The sequence below is a fragment of the Podarcis melisellensis genome (assembly GCF_964234715.1).
Source record: "Podarcis melisellensis genome assembly, chromosome: 4".
Lineage (NCBI taxonomy): Eukaryota > Metazoa > Chordata > Lepidosauria > Squamata > Lacertidae > Podarcis > Podarcis melisellensis.
Genome location: NC_138531.1, coordinates 84,585,125 through 84,603,544, shown reverse-complemented (window position 1 = coordinate 84,603,544; position 18,420 = coordinate 84,585,125). Strand labels below are relative to the sequence as shown.

At 43.7% G+C, this 18,420-nt stretch overlaps 1 protein-coding gene across 1 annotated transcript in view; it reads right to left on the bottom strand.

The window, feature by feature from the left end:
- The window catches only part of PDGFD (platelet derived growth factor D), a 146,167-nt gene that overhangs the window by 33,172 nt on the left and 94,575 nt on the right, over positions 1-18,420 (bottom strand). Inside the window, exon 4 of the mRNA XM_081910014.1 lies at positions 1,490-1,549. Coding sequence (XP_081766140.1) covers positions 1,490-1,549 — 60 coding nt within the window. The remainder of the gene's footprint in view (positions 1-1,489; positions 1,550-18,420) is intronic.

The following is an 18,420-nucleotide window of genomic DNA, read 5'->3' as shown; positions in this document are numbered from 1 at the left end:
GAGATAAAGGGCAGGAAATGGACACTGGGGTAAACTGAAGACTACTTTGACTATTTCAACTGCACACAGGTCTGGTTATAGTGGGGTGTGGGAATTAAATGGTTGTACCAAAGTCTTCATGGAAAAAATGAGTTTTGAAGAGGGATTTGAAGTAAGCGAGAGATCTATCCAGGGTTTCAGACAGGGGACTGAAGTAGAGTTGACGGGGGATTGAACCTGAGACCTTCTGCTTGCAAAGCAGATGCTCAGCAACTGAGCCATGGCCCTTCATAGAATGCTGCTTTTCTTTTATATAAAACTTTTACCTTTGAAAGGATAGATCCCCCCACCCCCATTTCAATTAAAAAGGTAAAGAGACCCCTGACCATTAGGTCCAGTTGTGGCCAACTCTGGGGTTGGGGCGCTCATCTCATTTTATTGGCCGAGGGAGCTGGCGTACAGCTTCTGGGTCATTGGGCCAGCATGACTAAGCCGCTTTCTGGTGAACCAGAGCAACACACGGAAACACCATTTACCTTCTCGCCAGAGTGGTACCTATTTATCTACTTGCACTTTGACATGCTTTCAAACTGTTAGGTGGGCAGGAGCAGGGACCGAGCAACGGGAGCTCACCCCGTCGCAGGGATTCGAACCGCCGACCTTCTGATCGGCAAGTCCTAGGCTCTGTGGTTTAACCCACAGCGCCACCCGCGTCCCTCCCATTTCAATTACTATGCAGCAAAATGAAAGCTCAGCTTTCCTGAAAGAGAAGGACAAGTCAAGAGAACAATCACACATCCTACGATAACCTGCTGGCCCTGGCAGATGCATAGGAAAAGCAAATGAATAAATGGCAGCCTAACAAACTTGAGCTTGTTCTGCAAACAGGGAATTACCAGTTTCAGGAGAAAAAGCTTTTTGCCAAGCGTATTGTGACTCGAGCGTTGCATCCAGAGAAGAAGACAAAGGAGAACTGTTTTAATGGGACAAGGTTAAGACTTGCCAGGCTATTGACCTCACTGTTGCTATTCAGCAACTTTCAATAGGTTGCTCCTCAGTAGCAAACATTGGCAGCTCCCTTCTAATGAGTGCCAAGCCATTGTGTGATGTTCCTATTCTCCAGAGAGATAACAACTAATTCTGAATGAACTTGCACATGTCCATCGGTATGTATCTAGCAAAGAGATTTAGCCAAGTTTTAAAAAGGTACAGACAACCCCCCAGAGAGGCATATGTTACTGCATAGGTAAATAGCTTGCTGTTTTGTTTTGTTTTGTTTTTAATTAATGCATATATAAATTTTGCTAAATAAAATCAGTTATTCAGATTTCCCAATGTGTCCTTATGTGGTGGTGATACATGAGGGAGAGAAAATGAAAACATGATCATTCCATGGACTTCCATGGACTTCCATGTCCAGGGGACACATACAAAAAAACAAATAAATTATGGGGGGTGGGAATCTGAATTCAATTATTTCTATAAAATGCACATTTCACATTTTACTTACCAAGACGGGGCTTGTGACCGATTCCCAGTTGGTTTCAGCTGCAGCAGGCTGGAGATCATCCTGAAGATCAAACAGAAAAATAAAGGACGGGGAGGGGCAGGTATTAGAGTCACAACATTATTGTACATGTCTTTGTATAAAAATATATATACAAAGGATGAACTATATGGTCGCTGGGCATTTCAATTCGTAACACAAGACTTTGCTCTGTTCTTTTCCAATTCTGAAAGCATCAGGTTGCATCTAATATAATGCAAATTAAAGTCACCACTGCATTTAAATATATGCTGTTGTTTTTTAAAAAGTTTTTATTGAATTTTACGATTTAATATTCAACCACATGACACAATATAACATTTATCATATAACCCCACCTCCTCATGACTTCCATCAACGTCCCCTTCTGGTTCTTAAAATATTTACTCCTTCTGCTTAATTGTTGTCTTATTTTTATGATCTTACATCTAAATGCTCTTATTTTCTTATCAATTTTACACCAAATTTTCTTTCATAGTTACCTCTTACACTCAATGACATTTCATATTATTGTTTCTTAACCTTTGAACTTGTTTTCTTAGTTGTAAATGTTTAATCAAACCCAACTAGTGAGTCCATTTCTTTACAGTATTTCTGTATGTAGAACATAAAGGGATCCCAGTCTTTTTTAAAATCTTCATTGTCATTGTTTCTGAGTCTTCCTGTAAGGTAAATATAAAGGGACCCCTGACTGTTGAGTCCAGTTGCGAATGACTCTGGGGTTGTGGCACTCATCTTGCTTTACAGGCCGAGGGAGCTGGCGTTTGTCCGCAGACAGTTTTCCAGGTCATGTAGCCAACATGACTAAGACACTTCTGGCGCAATGGGACACCGACACCAGAGCAGCTCACAGAAACACTGTTTAGCTTCCTATCAGAGTGGTACCTATTAATCTACTTGCACTTTTGGTGTGCTTTCAAACTGCTAGGTTGGCAGGAGCTGGGACTGAGCAACAGGAGTTCACCCCGTCGCGGGGATTCGAACCGCCAACCTTTTGATCGGGAAGCCCAAAGGCTCAGTGGTTTAGACCACAGCGCCACCTGCATCCCTGATACTTCCTGTAAGTTTCACCATTTCTGCATATTCCATAAGTTTGGCTTGCCATTCTTCTTTCATTGGTATCTTGTCCTCTTTCCATTTTTGGGCTAGGAATGGCAGCTAAATGTATATTTTTAAACACATTTTCAACCACAAAACTCATTTCTGAATGCATATTCTCTCAGCATGGCCTTTTCTAAAAGGATCCACTCTCAAAGCGCATATATTATTATATAACATAGAATAGCATCAGAACATCCTGCAAACAGAAAAGCTAGTGGATAACTAAATTCCAGTTAGCTGGAGGTTGGGAATCAGGTCACTTCATTTGGGAATCCAATCAAATTCCTCACCGATCCCTATAAGAAACCATCTTTTGGAATGGAGGAAAATGCGAAAAGTAGTTTGCAGAACAGCATTTTAAAAAGTAGAGTCACCTTGCCAACAAAGGTCCGTATAGTAAAAGCTATGGTTTTCTCAGTGGTGATGTATGGAAGTGAGAGCTGGACATAAAGAAGGCTGATCACCGAAGAATTGATGTTTTTGAATTATGGTGCTGGAGGAGACTCTTGAGAGTCCCATGGTCTGCAAGAAGAACAAACCTATCCATTCTGAAGGAAATCAGCCCTGAGTGCTCACTGGAAGGACAGATCCTGAAGCTGAGGCTCCAATACTTTGGCCACCTCAGGAGAAGAGAAGACTCCCTGGAAAAGACCCTGATGTTGGGAAAGGTGGAGGGCACAAGGAGAAGGGGACGACAGAGGACGAGATGGTTGGACAGTGTTCTTGAAGCTACCAGCATGAGTTTGACCAAACTGCGGGAGGCAGTGGAAGACAGGAGTGCCTGGCGTGCTCTGGTCCATGGGGTCATGAAGAGTCGGACACTACTAAACGACTAAACAACAACAACAAAGTTTGCAGAATGGCACGAGGGGACTTGTGGCTCAGGTGTAACCTTTGAAAATCAATGTTCCTCTCCCTCTCAAGACACAATGCCTGAGCTGAGCCTTAAATAACCAGGAGCCACAGAGAAAGAGAGAGGATGTGTGGCTGCCTGCCACAATACATCTCTAGCTATAATTCCATTATTGGTGATGACTACGTTAATAACAGGGCACAATGATGTAGTGGGTGCCTCCTGATCCATTCTGACATAGTCACTTGTTATAATAGGGGAGAGAGTATGATAGTCCAAACGCTGTCAAAGAAACATGAAGGTTTTCAGCTGTAATTACAGTCAAGGTCAGTCTGAGCCTGGTTTGTCTATTTATGAAAAGTGAAAGGTGCAAAATGGCTTTAAGTAGAAGGCGAGTTTGGTCTGCACCTCTCTCGTTCCTTGCTATTATGTTAGCAGGAGAAGGATGTCCAAATGCGTGGCTTGAGGACGATTCGAACTATGGGAAGCCAGCGTAATTTATGATGGCTTAAATAAAGCTGGCATAATGTACACCACATCCAAACTTATTTTGGAACAGAGATGCTGCTGCCCAAGACTGGAAGAGGGAAAGCAAGCTTTTCAAAATGGAGTTTTGAAAAGTCACTGCTTTTACTGGTGGAAGTTCCACCTGGTTGCCATGTCACGTGACTGATCTGAACAGAGGGAGTGCTCTCTGAGTACCCCTGCTACTCCCTGCCACTGCCCCAGAATATCTCTTTTTCAGGACTTAAGGCAACCAGGGGCGGAGGAAGGGGGTGCGGTGGGGGCAGTCCACCCTGGGTGTCACCACTGGGGTGTGTGACAAAATGCCAGGTGGCACTCACCGTGGGGCCTGCAGCGCGCCCGAGCCATGCGTCTCTCCTGGGAGTGACGCGATGGTTTGGGCATCCGCAGGCTCCGCGCTGCCCCAAATGGTCCGCCCTCCGCCTCCCCCTCAGCTGTAGGGCGGCTGAGTGGGAGGAGGCTGGCAGACTCCTTGGAGGTCCCGCAGACTGTCCTGTCCCGGCTCACCCCACCCCACGGGTGGCTGGCCCCACCCCCTGTGGGCAGCTGGCCCTGCACCTGGGCCCAGGGCACACATGCCGCTCCAGGTGCCTAATCGGCTTGCTCCGCTGCTGAAGGCAACATAAGATCTGCTGGTCTCAGCTGAGCCCCAGATGAGCCATGATGAGAGAGTTGTGCCAGGGTATCTCTGGCTCAGTCAGAAGGTGTGGCTTGCACCTGCATAGCCCAGCCACACCAGCGATTCATAGAATTGTAGAGTTGGATGGGGCTGTCAGGAGCTTTTCCTACTCTCGAGTAGGACCCTGGCAGAGACAAATGCCCAACTGGCATGATCTCTCCCGCCCAGTCGCTCATTCGGGTGATTCAAAAGCTTTCTTCAGCCCAAACATCACAGCAACCGATGCCAACAGACATTGGCACACTCAGGGATCGGCAGTCTTCACAGCTTTGTGTGACAGACCTCAGCAACTCAGCATTTTGGCTAATCTACTTTATTTACATATAAAACACACATGGAGCACTGCAACATGGTTCCCTCTCTCTCTAGCATCAGACAGCAAAGAGAAAGAACAAAGGACAGTCCCACTTCACGTAACACAATAACACAAACATCCTGTCTCCGTCACTTCCCACTCTGTGGAGTCAAAACATACACCGTCATGTGACAGACAACAATCCCATGACTGCAATCACAGAGCAGGAATTCTAACAGGGGTCACAAGGGTCAACTAGCCCAACTCCCTGCAATGCAGGAATCTTTCAGTGATTGAACCCATGACCCATGACCCTGAGATTCAGAATCTCATGCTTTACTGAGCCAGAGACCTATTGGATCCTTATTTAGCCAGGTAGATCTTGGGCTTGGATTGCTTCCTTATTTATGAAACTGTGCAGTGGGTAAACAGGGAAGAATTATTAACTTTCCTTTAAAAGAAAAATAAAAGGGAGTAGTTAGCATCTACTGTAATGGGTAGGTTTCAAGTTTAAGACAGGTAGGGTCACAGAGAAGGATGGGGGAGAAACCTGATTCTGTTTGCATTTAAAGGCGAACCTACTAAATCTGCACTTTCTGAAATGATGCATGAAGCAAAATGCAGCCGCCCTTTTCAATTCACATTTACCCAATTTTTTAAGTGCAGCTTTTCAACCAAACAATGCTTGGAAATATGAGGGTAAATGGTACATGAAAATGAACTTAATCATGAAAAGAACACACAAAACGTGTTGTATTGAGGGGAAAGTGCTCACAAAAACATATGCATTAGTCAAAAACCGAATGAAATGTGTTGATTTGGACGCAGCTGCACTAAAATGTTGATGAATTTCCTTAAGTTCTTAAAAAATAAAAAATAACGCAAAATGCTATAGAAATGTGGAGAACTCAATTCATGACTGCAAAAATAGGGAACTTAGAGAACAGAAACTGATGGAGCCTTCCATCCCTATTCTTAGGTGACTGGTAGGGGAAATCGTGACAGTTTCCCCAATCTTAAATTCAGTTCTTCACATTAGCTTGCATTTATTTTAATTTTAAAAACTGACTTTCTCCTAAGATACACATTTCGAATGCAATTTTGACTCTTTTACACATTTTTGTAAAGCTAATTCCCCCAACGATATGCTTTTTTTTTTTGCATCTTATTCTTTTACTAACATATGTAGTTTTAGGCAGACTTTACCCTACTACATGCGTATATATTTTTGTACACATTGCCTGTGTAATGGGCTCCATGGCAAAATTCAGAGGAGCGCGAATTTCATAGGATGGCTATGTTTTGGTCCACAAATTGCAAATTACTTAAGTTTTAAATGTGAACTAAATTGCATCCCTCCCCATATGCACAGAAGGTGTAGTTCTGCCCTTTGATTCACCCTTTCCCCTTGGCTCTGAGAATCGCACCTTATTCCCAGTGCAAGATCCAGTGCCCTTGGGAGGGCTTTGGTGAACTTCTGCCATGCTGACTGGCAGATTTCAGCATGAACCTCGTTGGTAATACAAGAAAATGCCTTGAGTGAAATTGCAAAAAAAAAAGGAAAAGGAAAAAAAGAGAGTAGTGGATGCTTCAGTAGTCTCTCCTGACTACAGCAGAGCAGAAAAACAGCCCTTCAGAATTTACGGGAGGTTAATAACTGAAGGGTGGGTGAAGCAATGTGGTCATTCCCACATCCTTCCTCCCTTGACATTGAGGGGTGACATTTTGAAGCTGACCTGTAAATAAGGGCTGTGCATGCCCTGTTGTGGTTGTTTAAAGGGGGGGGGTGTTTCTCAAGCAATATAACATGACCTTTCCAGTACAGTGGTACCTCGGGTTACATATGCTTCAGGTTACAGACTCTGCTAACCCAGATATATTACCTTGGGTTAAGAACTTTGCTTCAGGATGAGAACAGAAATCGTGCAGTGGCAGCGGGAGGCCACATTAGCTAAAGTGGTGCTTCAGGTTAAGAACAGTTTCAGGTTAAGAACAGACCTCCGGACGAATTAAGTACTTAACCTGAGGTACCACTGTAGTCTGCTAATATTGGGGACTGGGATAGAGAAGTGTTTACCGGGAGAGTTAAATTTATTTCTGTATTACATAGCAATGCGTTGTAGTCACCTAAGTCTTACTCAGAGTAGACCCAATGAAATCAATGAACCTAAGCTTGTCATGCCCATTAACTTCAATGTATCTAGTCTGTGTAGGACAAGCATTGAATACCACCCGCAGTTTGTACAAATACAAAGCATTCCTCATGTTGCCCCAGATACTTTTGAAGCTGGTTAAATCCTATGTGGCAGGACATCTTCTTTTTCTTCTCCTGGAAAATATGTGCATGTATTTTTTTACAGCGCAATCCTATATGCATTTACTCAGAAGTAGTCCCCATTGATTTAAGTAGTGCTTAAGCTGTTGATTTTGACTTCCCTTCATTTTTTAGTTTTTCCTATTGTAAGTTCAGTTATCTATGTTTCCACGCCAGTTTGCAATTTCAGTACTCGTGAAAATTCATTGGCATTTAAATGTGATTTTTCTCATAATATAAACATTTGTATGCAATTCTGTCCGGTATACACATATTTGCAATTCGTTGTTGTTGTTGTTTGGTAATATATGCTTTTAAATTTACACCTAGGTAAAGGGACCCCTGACCGTTAGATCCAGTCGTGGACGACTCTGGGGTTGCGGCGCTCATCTCGCTTTATTGACCGAGGGAGCCGGCGTACAGCTTCCGGGTCATGTGGCCAGCATGACTAAGCCGCTTCTGGCGAACCAGAGCAGCGCACGGAAACGCCGTTTGCTTTCCCGCCAGAGCGGTACCTATTTATCTACTTGCACTTTGACGTGCTTTCGAACTGCTAGGTTGGCAGGAGTTTACACCTACCCTAGTATAAACTTGGTTTGTACATTGTTTCAGAAAGTGTGTGTTGAACAAGGTTGCCTTTAGAAGCAAGATGAATTAAATTGCTCCCCTACCCCTATGCAGGGCTGTCCCCAGGCCACACTCCCTTTTCAGCCACACCTTCTCTCCCAATATCACGACCCCCTACTTCACATTTTCCTTGAGTGTCCCTGAATGCTGATAGGTGATTTTTGCTTGACTGGATGTGAGTATGTCTAGAAACTAGCCTATTCTACGAAGGCTAAATTAACACTTGTTGCTCCTCCTGTGTTTGCTTCTGGCCTCACTCATCAACTGCATGCGACTCTAGGAGGTTTGCCCAGCAAGAAGTTTCTCACTCTGGCCTAGTTATTTTACTGCACCTTTGACACAATTATCCAAAGAGATGAATATTCGAAGCGTGTTCCACAAATGACTGGATGAGGATATTGGATATGTGCTCCCTATAGGGACAGTGTTTTTGCCAATGCTTGGTGATTACTTGCTGCAAAGTTCCCTTTGTCTTATTGATCTTATATGATGGTTCATCGACATTTTAAAAGCTCCGTCTCTGTGGGCCCCACTTAATTTTGCAGGAAACTTATGACAGAAATGTGGATAATATTTTACAGATGCAGCAAAGGGCTAAGCAATTTACTCCCTTCCTGGAAAACGATGCATCTATTAAGGGGTGGCTGGGTACATATATTTTCAAATGAAAACATAAAAGCAAGAACTGCTTGTAGACTTCCTAAAAATTTAACAACAATGGCAAATAACAAGAGATGCCCCCTCCTCCAGTCTCTGAAGTTTAGAAGGATGATCTTCTGCCAAGTTTCTTTGCTTACTGATGGGCTCGAAAGATGCTGATTTTCTGTAAACAGTAGGAAATAATACTGCCTATTTGGATTGTCTTCAGCTGACTTCAGCCAGATGGTTAGAAGAGGTGTGTAGAAGTGTGGGTTTTTTTATGTGTCTGTGTGTGAAAGAGTGGCATCTCCTTATTCCAATTTAATTTGCAACATCTGTGTGTTGCTTTTTGTTTTTGTTTTGCAAAGAGATATTTAAATGAAAGAAATGATTGTTATTCATTTTACAAGATACCATTCTAGTTAACTAAAGATGCTGATATCTGGTGAATTTTTTCTTAATTTTTAAAATTAATTTTACAAATAAAAAAATACAAACACACACACATTGATAAAGTAACACTATATGTGGAGATTCTTTGAATCTTGTGACTCCCCCCCCCCCCGCCATCCTGTCAATGGAGTCTTGTTATAAAACATCTACAACTGCATACAGTGGTACCTCGGGTTAAGTACTTAATTTGTTCCGGAGGTCCGTTCTTAACCTGAAACTGTTCTTAACCTGAAGCACCACTTTAGCTAATGGGGCCTCCCGCTACTGCTGTGCCGCCAGAGCACGATTTCTGTTCTCATCCTGAAGCAAAGTTCTTAACCTGAGGTACTATTTCTGGGTTAAAGGTAAAGGTAAAGGTACCCCTGCCCGTACGGGCCAGTCGTGTCTGACTCTAGGGTTGTGCGCCCACCTCACTTAAGAAGGCTAGCGCTGTCCGGAGACACTTCCGGGTCACGTGACCAGCCTGACGAAGCTGCTCTGGCGAGCCAGCACCAGCGCAGCACACGGAAACGCTGTTTACCTTCCCGCTAGAAAGCGGTACCTGTTTATCTACTTGCACTTAAGGGTGCTCTCGAACTGCTAGGTGGGCAGGAGCTGGGACCGAAACACGGGAGCTCACCCCGCCGCGGGGATTCAAACCGCCGACCATGCGATCGGCAAGTCCTAGGCACCGAGGTTTTACCCACAGCGCCACCCGCGTCCCTATTTCTGGGTTAGAGGAGTCTATAACACGAAGCATATGTAACCTGAAGCGTATGTAACCTGAGGTACCACTGTATTAGTTTGTACTCCAGTTATTATATCCAACCATATTATCCATAATGTTTTTTTACACTACAAGTGAGTCAGAATCCTACTTTTGTTTCCATCTGCTTACAGTAGTCTCCAAAATAACTTGTAAATTTCCCCCCATTCTTTTATAAAGTTATCTAAAGTCAGATATCGTGGTGAATTCACCTAGGGATGCTATTTCAGAGTTCAAGAGCAGGAAACAAAGACACTTTTACCATGGGGAAAATATTTGGTGAGTGTTAAAATGCCTGATTTTGGCTTTGTTCTGAGTCAAACTGCCAGATTACACCCTTGCTGCTAGCAATATTTTAAAGTGCAGTTATTGTGATTATTTTATTCATTAATGTATTTATTTCTACATTTATATCCCACTTTACCTCCAAGGAGCTCAAAGTAGCATACATCATTTTCCATTTGTGACCTTGAATGAACATGCAATTTGAGGTAATTTCCATTCTCCTTTCCGTTTTTGATGGAACTCTTCCTACCTGTGAAAGACCTTCCCTCCGTTTCAACCTTGCTTTTGACCAAAATATATTCTCACACTTTCCTTCTGCGTTACGGATGGAAGTGCCATGTAAGCCTCTATAAATGAAGAATAGACACCTGTGTGGTTGCTGGCTTATGTGCACTGTTGGGTTGGCTGCGTGGAAAAACACTTTCCCTGGCTTTAATCTCTTTTTGAATGCACCAGGCAAATGTACCTGAACCAGCACCACGATGGCCCTTGCAAGCTCCAGGAGCTGCAGTTAAAATGAGAAAGCAGACCATTTTACTTCCTCATATTTGTGAAGGAGATAAATCACCCACAAGAGGAATAGACTGATTATCCACTGTCCTATTGTCCTTGGCTTGAAGGCATTTCTTCCTTGGTCAGCCTCAAATAAAAAAGGTTTCACCTAGGGGATGATTTACATGTCCTGGCTAGATGGTTATCAGTCTACCATCGTTTAATAATGGGGATGGGTGAGAAATCCAATTCAGTTTGCATTTAAAGGCGAACCCACAAAATTCACACTTAACAAAACAATACCCGGACCAAAACACAGCCATTCTGCAACATTCAAATCTCTTTGAATTTTGCAATGCAGTTCTTCAGCTGAGTAACATATAAAAAAATGTATATAGTGTGGCATAAAATGTATATAAAATTGTGTTGGTGCTTTTTATTAGGAGAAATTGCTTTATAAGAATGTATATGTATATTGTGAGAAATTCACAGTAAAATGCTATCAATACAGACTGAATCTGCATAAACTTCTACATATACAGTCATACCTTGGAAGTCAAATAGAATCTGTTCCAGAAGTATGTTCGACTTCCAAAGTGTTCGACTTCCAAATCACAGCTTCTGATTGGCTGCAGGAAGCTGCTGCAGCCAATTGGAAGCCTCAGAAGCCCCGTCGGATGTTCAGCTTCCAAAATAACATTCGAAAACTGGAACAGTCACTTCCGGGTCTTGATCATTTGGGAGCCAAAATGTCCGAGTTCCAGGGCATTCGACAACCAAGGTACGACTTTAAAAGGCATATTCGAAAATCAAGGAATGTTTGCTGATTGGTAGATGGGATCCAAGGGAGTTTTGTTGAATGAGGAGAGGGAACCAATAGTAGATAGTGAGGAAGAGCCAGAGTGGTATAATGGTTAGAGTGTTGGACTATGACCTGGGAGAGCAGGGTTTGAATCCCCACTCAACCATGAAGCTCACTGGGTGAGCTTGGGCCAGTCACCATCTCTTAGTCTAACCTACCTCATGGGCTTGTTGTGAGGATGAAATGGGAGGAAACCATGTACACCAACCTTGAGTTCTGTGGAAGAAAAAGTGGCATATGAATGTGGTGATGATGATGACGATGTGACAGAGTAGGTCTATCTAGGAGGAGCTGAATAAAGTGGATAGGGATAGTTACGACTTCAAAGTATTCACTCTTCAAGAAGAATGGTGTTGATGGTGGTGACAATGGCCTAAGGTTCCGTTTACCTTCCCGCTGGAATGGTACCTATTTATCTACTTGCACTTTGATGTGCTTCCAAACTGCTAGGTTGGCAGGAGCAAGGACCGAGCAACGGGAAGTCACCCCGTCGCAGGGATTTGAACCACCAACCTTCTGATCGGCAAGCCCTTATTTATACCCTGTAGAAATATAAATGCCCCATTTGCTCCAATGGACAAACATCCGCTGAAAAAGGCAGCTTTGTATGATATGGGGCAGGGAGCTTCAATGCAGGGAAGTGAAGGACTTGGGTTCAACCAGAGAAGAGGTCTTACACTGGCGTAAGAAACTCTGTGGCATTTGAGATGAGGCAAATGGAATCGTGTGTGTGGCCCTTCCAGCGACTTTTGACCTAAGTGCAAATTCCACTTGCAAACCGATCGCAGTGCTTGCTGCTCCGAGGATATTTGAGAGAAGAGAGGAAATGTTGGGGTGGGGAGTAGAGAATGGGAGAGACAGAGTATAGATCTTTAGAATGGTCGAAGACAGGAAGAATAATGTGGCAGCATTAAAGAAAGGGAAAATATAAGCTTGCTTTGAAGACAAATCTTCCTGACAGCAAGATTTTTCTCCATGATGATCTCCCTGAAGGAGTGATAGAAGCTCCATTTGTTGGGGCTTTTAAAACAAGACTGGACTGAAAGGAAGAAACAGACAATAGGAGAGATTATTTGCCCCGAGAGATCATTTAATGAGATGTCCTAATAGCTTTTTCAGATCTTTAGTCCCGGGCTCTGTATTCCCCTCTAATGATCACTGTAACATGAAAAGCAGAGAGGCCCAGAGCTTATGGAATTTTCTAAAACAACTGCATTGTTTGACCTACCGTATTTTTCGACCCATAGGACGCACTCCAAAAATGAAGGAGAAATGTGTGTGTGTCCTATGGGGCGAATGAAGGCTTTCGCTGAAGCCTGGAGAGCGAGAGGCGCACCGACCCCTCTCACTCTCCAGGCTTCAGGAAGCTATCAGCAAGCCTTGCAAGCCCGGCGGGAGTTCCCACGGGCTCACAAGGCTTGCGGGCAGCATCCTGCAGCCCCGGCGAGTGTCCGCTGGGCACGCGAGGCTTGGGGCAGCAGCCTGCCGCCCGAAGCACGCGGAGCCCTCTGGAGGGTGCCCCGTGCTTCGGGCAGGAGTGTGCAAGGCTTGGGGCGGTAGCCGCGGCTGGGGGGGAATTTTTTTTTTATTCATTTCCCCCCCCCAAAAAACGAGGTGTGTCCTATGGGCCGGTGCGCCCTATAGGACGAAAAATACGGCAATCCTGTAAATATCTTCCAGTGGTTACTTCTCATCACTAGAAGACTTGGGTGGTGATTTACTTTGTACATAATTCCACATTTTGGAAAATTGCATTTTCCAATCATATGGTAACTTTGGTGGCCAAGAATTAATGGATCTTCAAGGGAGCAATCCTAGACACCAGAAGTTGCCATAAAACAAAACAGTGTGAATTAAGCTGGTATAAAGTTACACCAGATCCAAAACACACTCAGTTACTGATGTTTGAGCCAGCCTAACCCTGGCAGAGGGTAAACAAGCCTTTAAAATGACATTAGTATGTACATTTTTCTACACATTGCTTAGCTGGAGAATTGCATTGCAAAATTCAGTGAATTGCAAATTTCAAAGGCTGCATCAGTGACTCTCAGCCAGTTGCCAGGAACATACAAAGACAAGGGAAAGTTTTATTACCTTTCACTTTTTAATGCAGTATTTACAGAGAGAGGCTATAGAGCCCAGCCTCTTGGATAGTGGTGTTGTCCCGAGTGAATCTCCACCCCCGTCTCTCCCACTTCCTCTTTCGCTATTTGCATTGTCTCTCCTGTAGGTGCTGCTATGTGCCCTCTGTCTTTGAGCTCTTTGCTCTCCTGCTTTCAAGGCTCGCCGGGTTCTGGGAGGAGGGGGGGTCTGGAAGGCTTTCTAAAGACACTGTGTCCATCAGCTGTCACCCCTCTGGTGCCTCCTCTTCCTCCCACTCTTCTCCAATTACTTCCCAGCTTCTCCCCTCTGCAGCCTCTGAGCCGTGACCTCCCTCAAACTCCTGTTGTAAATCTAAACTGACTTTCTCCTCCTCCTCCATGGAAGGGTCAAGCTGTGGAGCTGGTCTCCACCATTCCTCCTCTGCCCAGTCCCTGACAGCTGGATGGGTTTTGATTCATGTATAATTTTGGAAAGTGCAAATTAGGAAAATTCACCTTCCCCATCCCTAATTTGAAAACATCCTTAAGATCCACCTCTGAGGTCACTGTCAAGCATTGACAAGTCCCTTCCAACTCTACAATTCTGATTCTATTATTCTAAGGGCACAGACTGGTATGATATTTGTCTTCCCATTTCCAGGGAGTGATTATAACTCATTTATTAAAAATCCAGTCTGTTTTCAAGTTTATTATCTGGCTCGTGATGTTATCTGCACTGACTTAAGTGGTTCAGCAGTTGCCTGTGAAGAGTCACAAAGCTTTTAAGTATAACCAACACTACTGCAATCATTTGACGTAATTTCATGGGGGGAAATTGTAGAAATTGATTTGCCACGGTGATTTTGACATCATAAGCAAGATGTGCAGTTAGCACGTCTGATAAAACCTGCACCGCTTGCTAAACCTATAAAAACACAATGACAGGAGAGACCTTGGGCATTATTCGAACACACCTTTTTACTCTGTCGAGAGCGAAAATGACACTGCGCCGCAGTAAGCCAAATGCTGAATTATGCCAATGTTATTTGATTATCCAATCCAATAAAATCAAATGAAATTTATTACACAGTTTCCATTCAGCAACTGCAGACATGGCAATGGCTTATTTGAGACAGGGTCATCCATACGAGGCTAGGTACTCTGCAGCAGTTGCAATAATGGAGGGAGAGGAATAAATAATCCATAAACTTGCAATGATATGTGTTCAGTAGCAATGCTTCCTGCCCCTTTCCAAAGCATGGCTGGTTGAAATGCAAGACAGAGCCTTTTCTACAGCACCACCCAGAATTATTGATTGCATTTCCATCCCATCTTCCCACCCCACTGGAAGGTTCCCCCACACCTCATTTAATCCCCCAAATAACCCTGTGAGTTGAGTTAGGCTGAGCGGCAGTGACTGTCCCCAAGGTCACCCAGTGAACTTCATGGCAACTTGAAGTTTTATGCATTCAATTGCTTCAGTATTAATATCTGCAATAGGGTGATGCCAGCAGTTTCCCACAAACCCTCTTCTTAGTGAGACTTTCTGGGTGAACTGTGAGTTTTTTGGGGAACTGGATGAGAGACAGAATGGGTGGGTAGAATTCTGGATGAAAGCCAGGTGACGGAGAGGAGAGGTGTGTCAGAAGGAGGAGAACGTTCTACCTCCACTCTTCTTCTTCTTTGGCGATCACTCACAGCTGAGAAAGATTGTCTTCCATGAACACAGTTTCAACAGTGAGTCTGTAAGAGACTGTGGAGGCCAATTCTGGATCCACACATCTTTTCACAGTGGGTACATAGGTTTCTGGGTAGGAGTTGATCACGGTGAGAGTTTGCCAAGTGTGCCTTCCTCTTCGCACGTTTCTCCCTTGCATCCCGAGTTTGAGCATCTTCAAAGCCCATGACACCTTTGGTAAAGGCTGTTCTCCAACTGGAGCGCTCACAGGCCAGTGTTTCCCAGTTGTTGGTGTTTATACTACAGTGGTATGGACTGCAAGAAGATCAAACCTATCCATTCTGAAGGAAATCAGCCCTGAGTGCTCACTGGAAGGACTGATCGTGAAGCTGAGGCTCCAATACTTTGGCCACCTCATGAGAAGAGAAGACTCCCTGGAAAAGACCCTGATGTTGGGAAAGATGGAGGGCACAAGGAGAAGGGGATGACAGAGGATGAGATGGTTGGATAGTGTTCTCGAAGCTACCAGCTTCAAGTTCACCAGATTACGAGTCCACCGCTCTTAACCACCACACCACACTGGCTCTCATTTAAACGTGTTCTGCTCCTTAGTTTCCCGCAGACATCTGGTTGGCCACTGTGAGAACAGGATGCTGGACTAGATAGGTCTTTGGTCTGATCCAGCACGTTCTACTTCTGTTCTTCTGCATTTATTAAAGCAGCATTAGATTGCATTAGCTTTTTTGCTCAGTCAGTTCTTTTCACCTCCCCTTATTATATGATACTGGGTGTTTTTGTTGTTGTTTTTTAAAAAAAGAATGTTGGGATTTGTTTTTATTATTGCTTTTATTGATTCGGTGTCTGTTAATAATTTAAGATGCTTTAAACTTATTTGTAAAGAACAAAAGGGATGAACGGCTTAAATAAATTAAAAAAACAACAACTAACAGCATTCTCTTGCAGGTTTATAGCCTGGAAAACATTATAAATCGTTCTGATACACAAACACACTGGTAAAGGGGAGAGAGACTGGAAACCAAGATGCAGATATCAAGAGGGGTGTTGGTCGTCACTCATGGAGAAGTGAGTGCAGGAGATCAGAGCAATGTGTAAGGGGACAATGCCAGGTGATTTTCATGCCATCTGGGGGAGCTACATCGCCAGTGCTGCAAGAGCTGAGTGTAATTGCAACCCACCTTTGACTCACCAAAATTTGCAGAGATAATCTCAGATGAATAAAGATGACTTTCGAATTCCCAGCATCATAGTTTGGGTTTCTGAAACCCACTCTCTTGATGGTTGCTTTGATTATTGCTTCATATTTCTTGTGGCAAATCATTTTTATTTTAAATTAACACAACAACCACCATCACCAATTCACATTCTACAAACCTCCAGCATATCCCACATTTAGACTTTTTGGGAGCTGACAGTGGTGTGCAGTTTTTGTTTAAATTTTAATAGGTTATATTTTTTTTAATTCTGTTTGATTACTTTTTAAATTTATAGATAGATAGATAGATAGATAGATAGATAGATAGATAGATGATAGATAGATAGATAGATTTCTAGGAACTCCCAACTGGCATGTGATGCTCAGGTTAGCAGCTAAGAAAGGCTATTTTGGTTTCAGAATACACTGTGACAATCACATCCACACCACATATTTAAACCACATGTCTCCCCCAAAGAATTCTGGGACCTGTAGTTTACCCCCAAAGAGCTACAATTCCCAGCACCCTTAACAAACTACAGCTCCTGGACTTCTCTCATAAAGGTTGTCCAGGATGCAAAATATTTTTATTTCTGTTCACGCTGCCAACATGATAGATGCTCAGCAACATCACTTATCCATTTCCCGCTGCTGAAAAAGCTGCTCTGTTGAAATGTTATATATTTTGTTTTTTTCCTAAACCCCCAGGGTCCCATATTAGCTGCTCACAGTTTCTCATAAAGCTGGCTAATTGTAAGAGAGGTCCTTTGGAAATATCACACAATGCAGCATTGCTTAATTTTTATGCATTGCGGTACTCCAGGGAAAGGAAATCATAAATTGTTGTTTTGTTAAATTGCCTTCAAATTAAAGGCTTATACGGTGTAGTCATTTACCTAGAAGAACAGCTCTGTTGAGTTATCCCTATAGTCAATTTAACCCAGTATCCTGTCTCCAACAGTGTTCAGATTGTTCAGGAACTTCTCACCACACTGGCAACCAATAATACTACTTAATTTTATGTTCCTCAATCCCTTTTATCAGGTGTTTAGCAGACAATTACTTCTTTTTTTGCATTCATCTGTCTCAAGAGACAATGGAGTAGGCCTCTGGTGTAAAACCAAACCACTGCACTGGCAACACTGAAATGACGTCCCTGGGGACCAAGCCTGGGCAGAGTGTGTGGAGGTCCAGAGTTGCCCAGATAAGAAGACCCCCCCATTCTTGGCCTCACTGGGCAGCTTCCATCGGAATATTAAAATACAATAACCTATTAAACATTAAAAGCTTCCCTAAACAGGGCTGCGTTCAGATAATAATAATAATAATAATAATAATAATAATAATAATAATAATAATTTATTTGTACTCCGCCCACCTGGCTGGGTTACCTCAGCCACTCTGGGCGGCTTCCACAAAGACCAAAAATACACTAAGATGTCACACATTAAAAACTTCCCTTAAGATGTCTTCTGAATGTCAGATAGTTGTTTATTTTTTAGATGTCTTCTAAAAGTCTGGTAGTTGTTCTTCTCTTTGACATCTGATGGTAGGGCATTCCACAGGGCGGGTGCCAGTACCAAGAAGGCCCTCTGCTTGGTTCCCTGTAACTTGGCTTCTTGCAGCGAGGGAACCGTCAGAAGGCCCTCGGCACTGGACCTCAGTGTCCAGGCAGAACGATGGGGGTGGAGACGCTCCTTCAGGTGCCACTTAACTGTCTTAGGGACTCTACTCCAGATTTGTGAAGGGTTTACTCCTTAGCCTTTTCTTCTCCCCAACTTACCTCGCAAGGCAGCACAGGTTGAGGATCAGAGGTGTCCTTCTCCTTAGATGGGCCGCCTTCCCAGGTTGATGACCCCCACCCACCCCCCACCTCCCTCTACAGCCCTTGCAGAAACCGCCTTCTTGACCATTGGACCCATGATTGGTCTCATCCGCTCAGTCGGCCAGAGCTTTTCTTCACAAGTCACTAACTCACTGAGGGCTTGAGACCCATCGTCTATCCTCAACTGGTTTAGGTTGCCAGTGTGGACACTGCCACTTGCTAACAGCT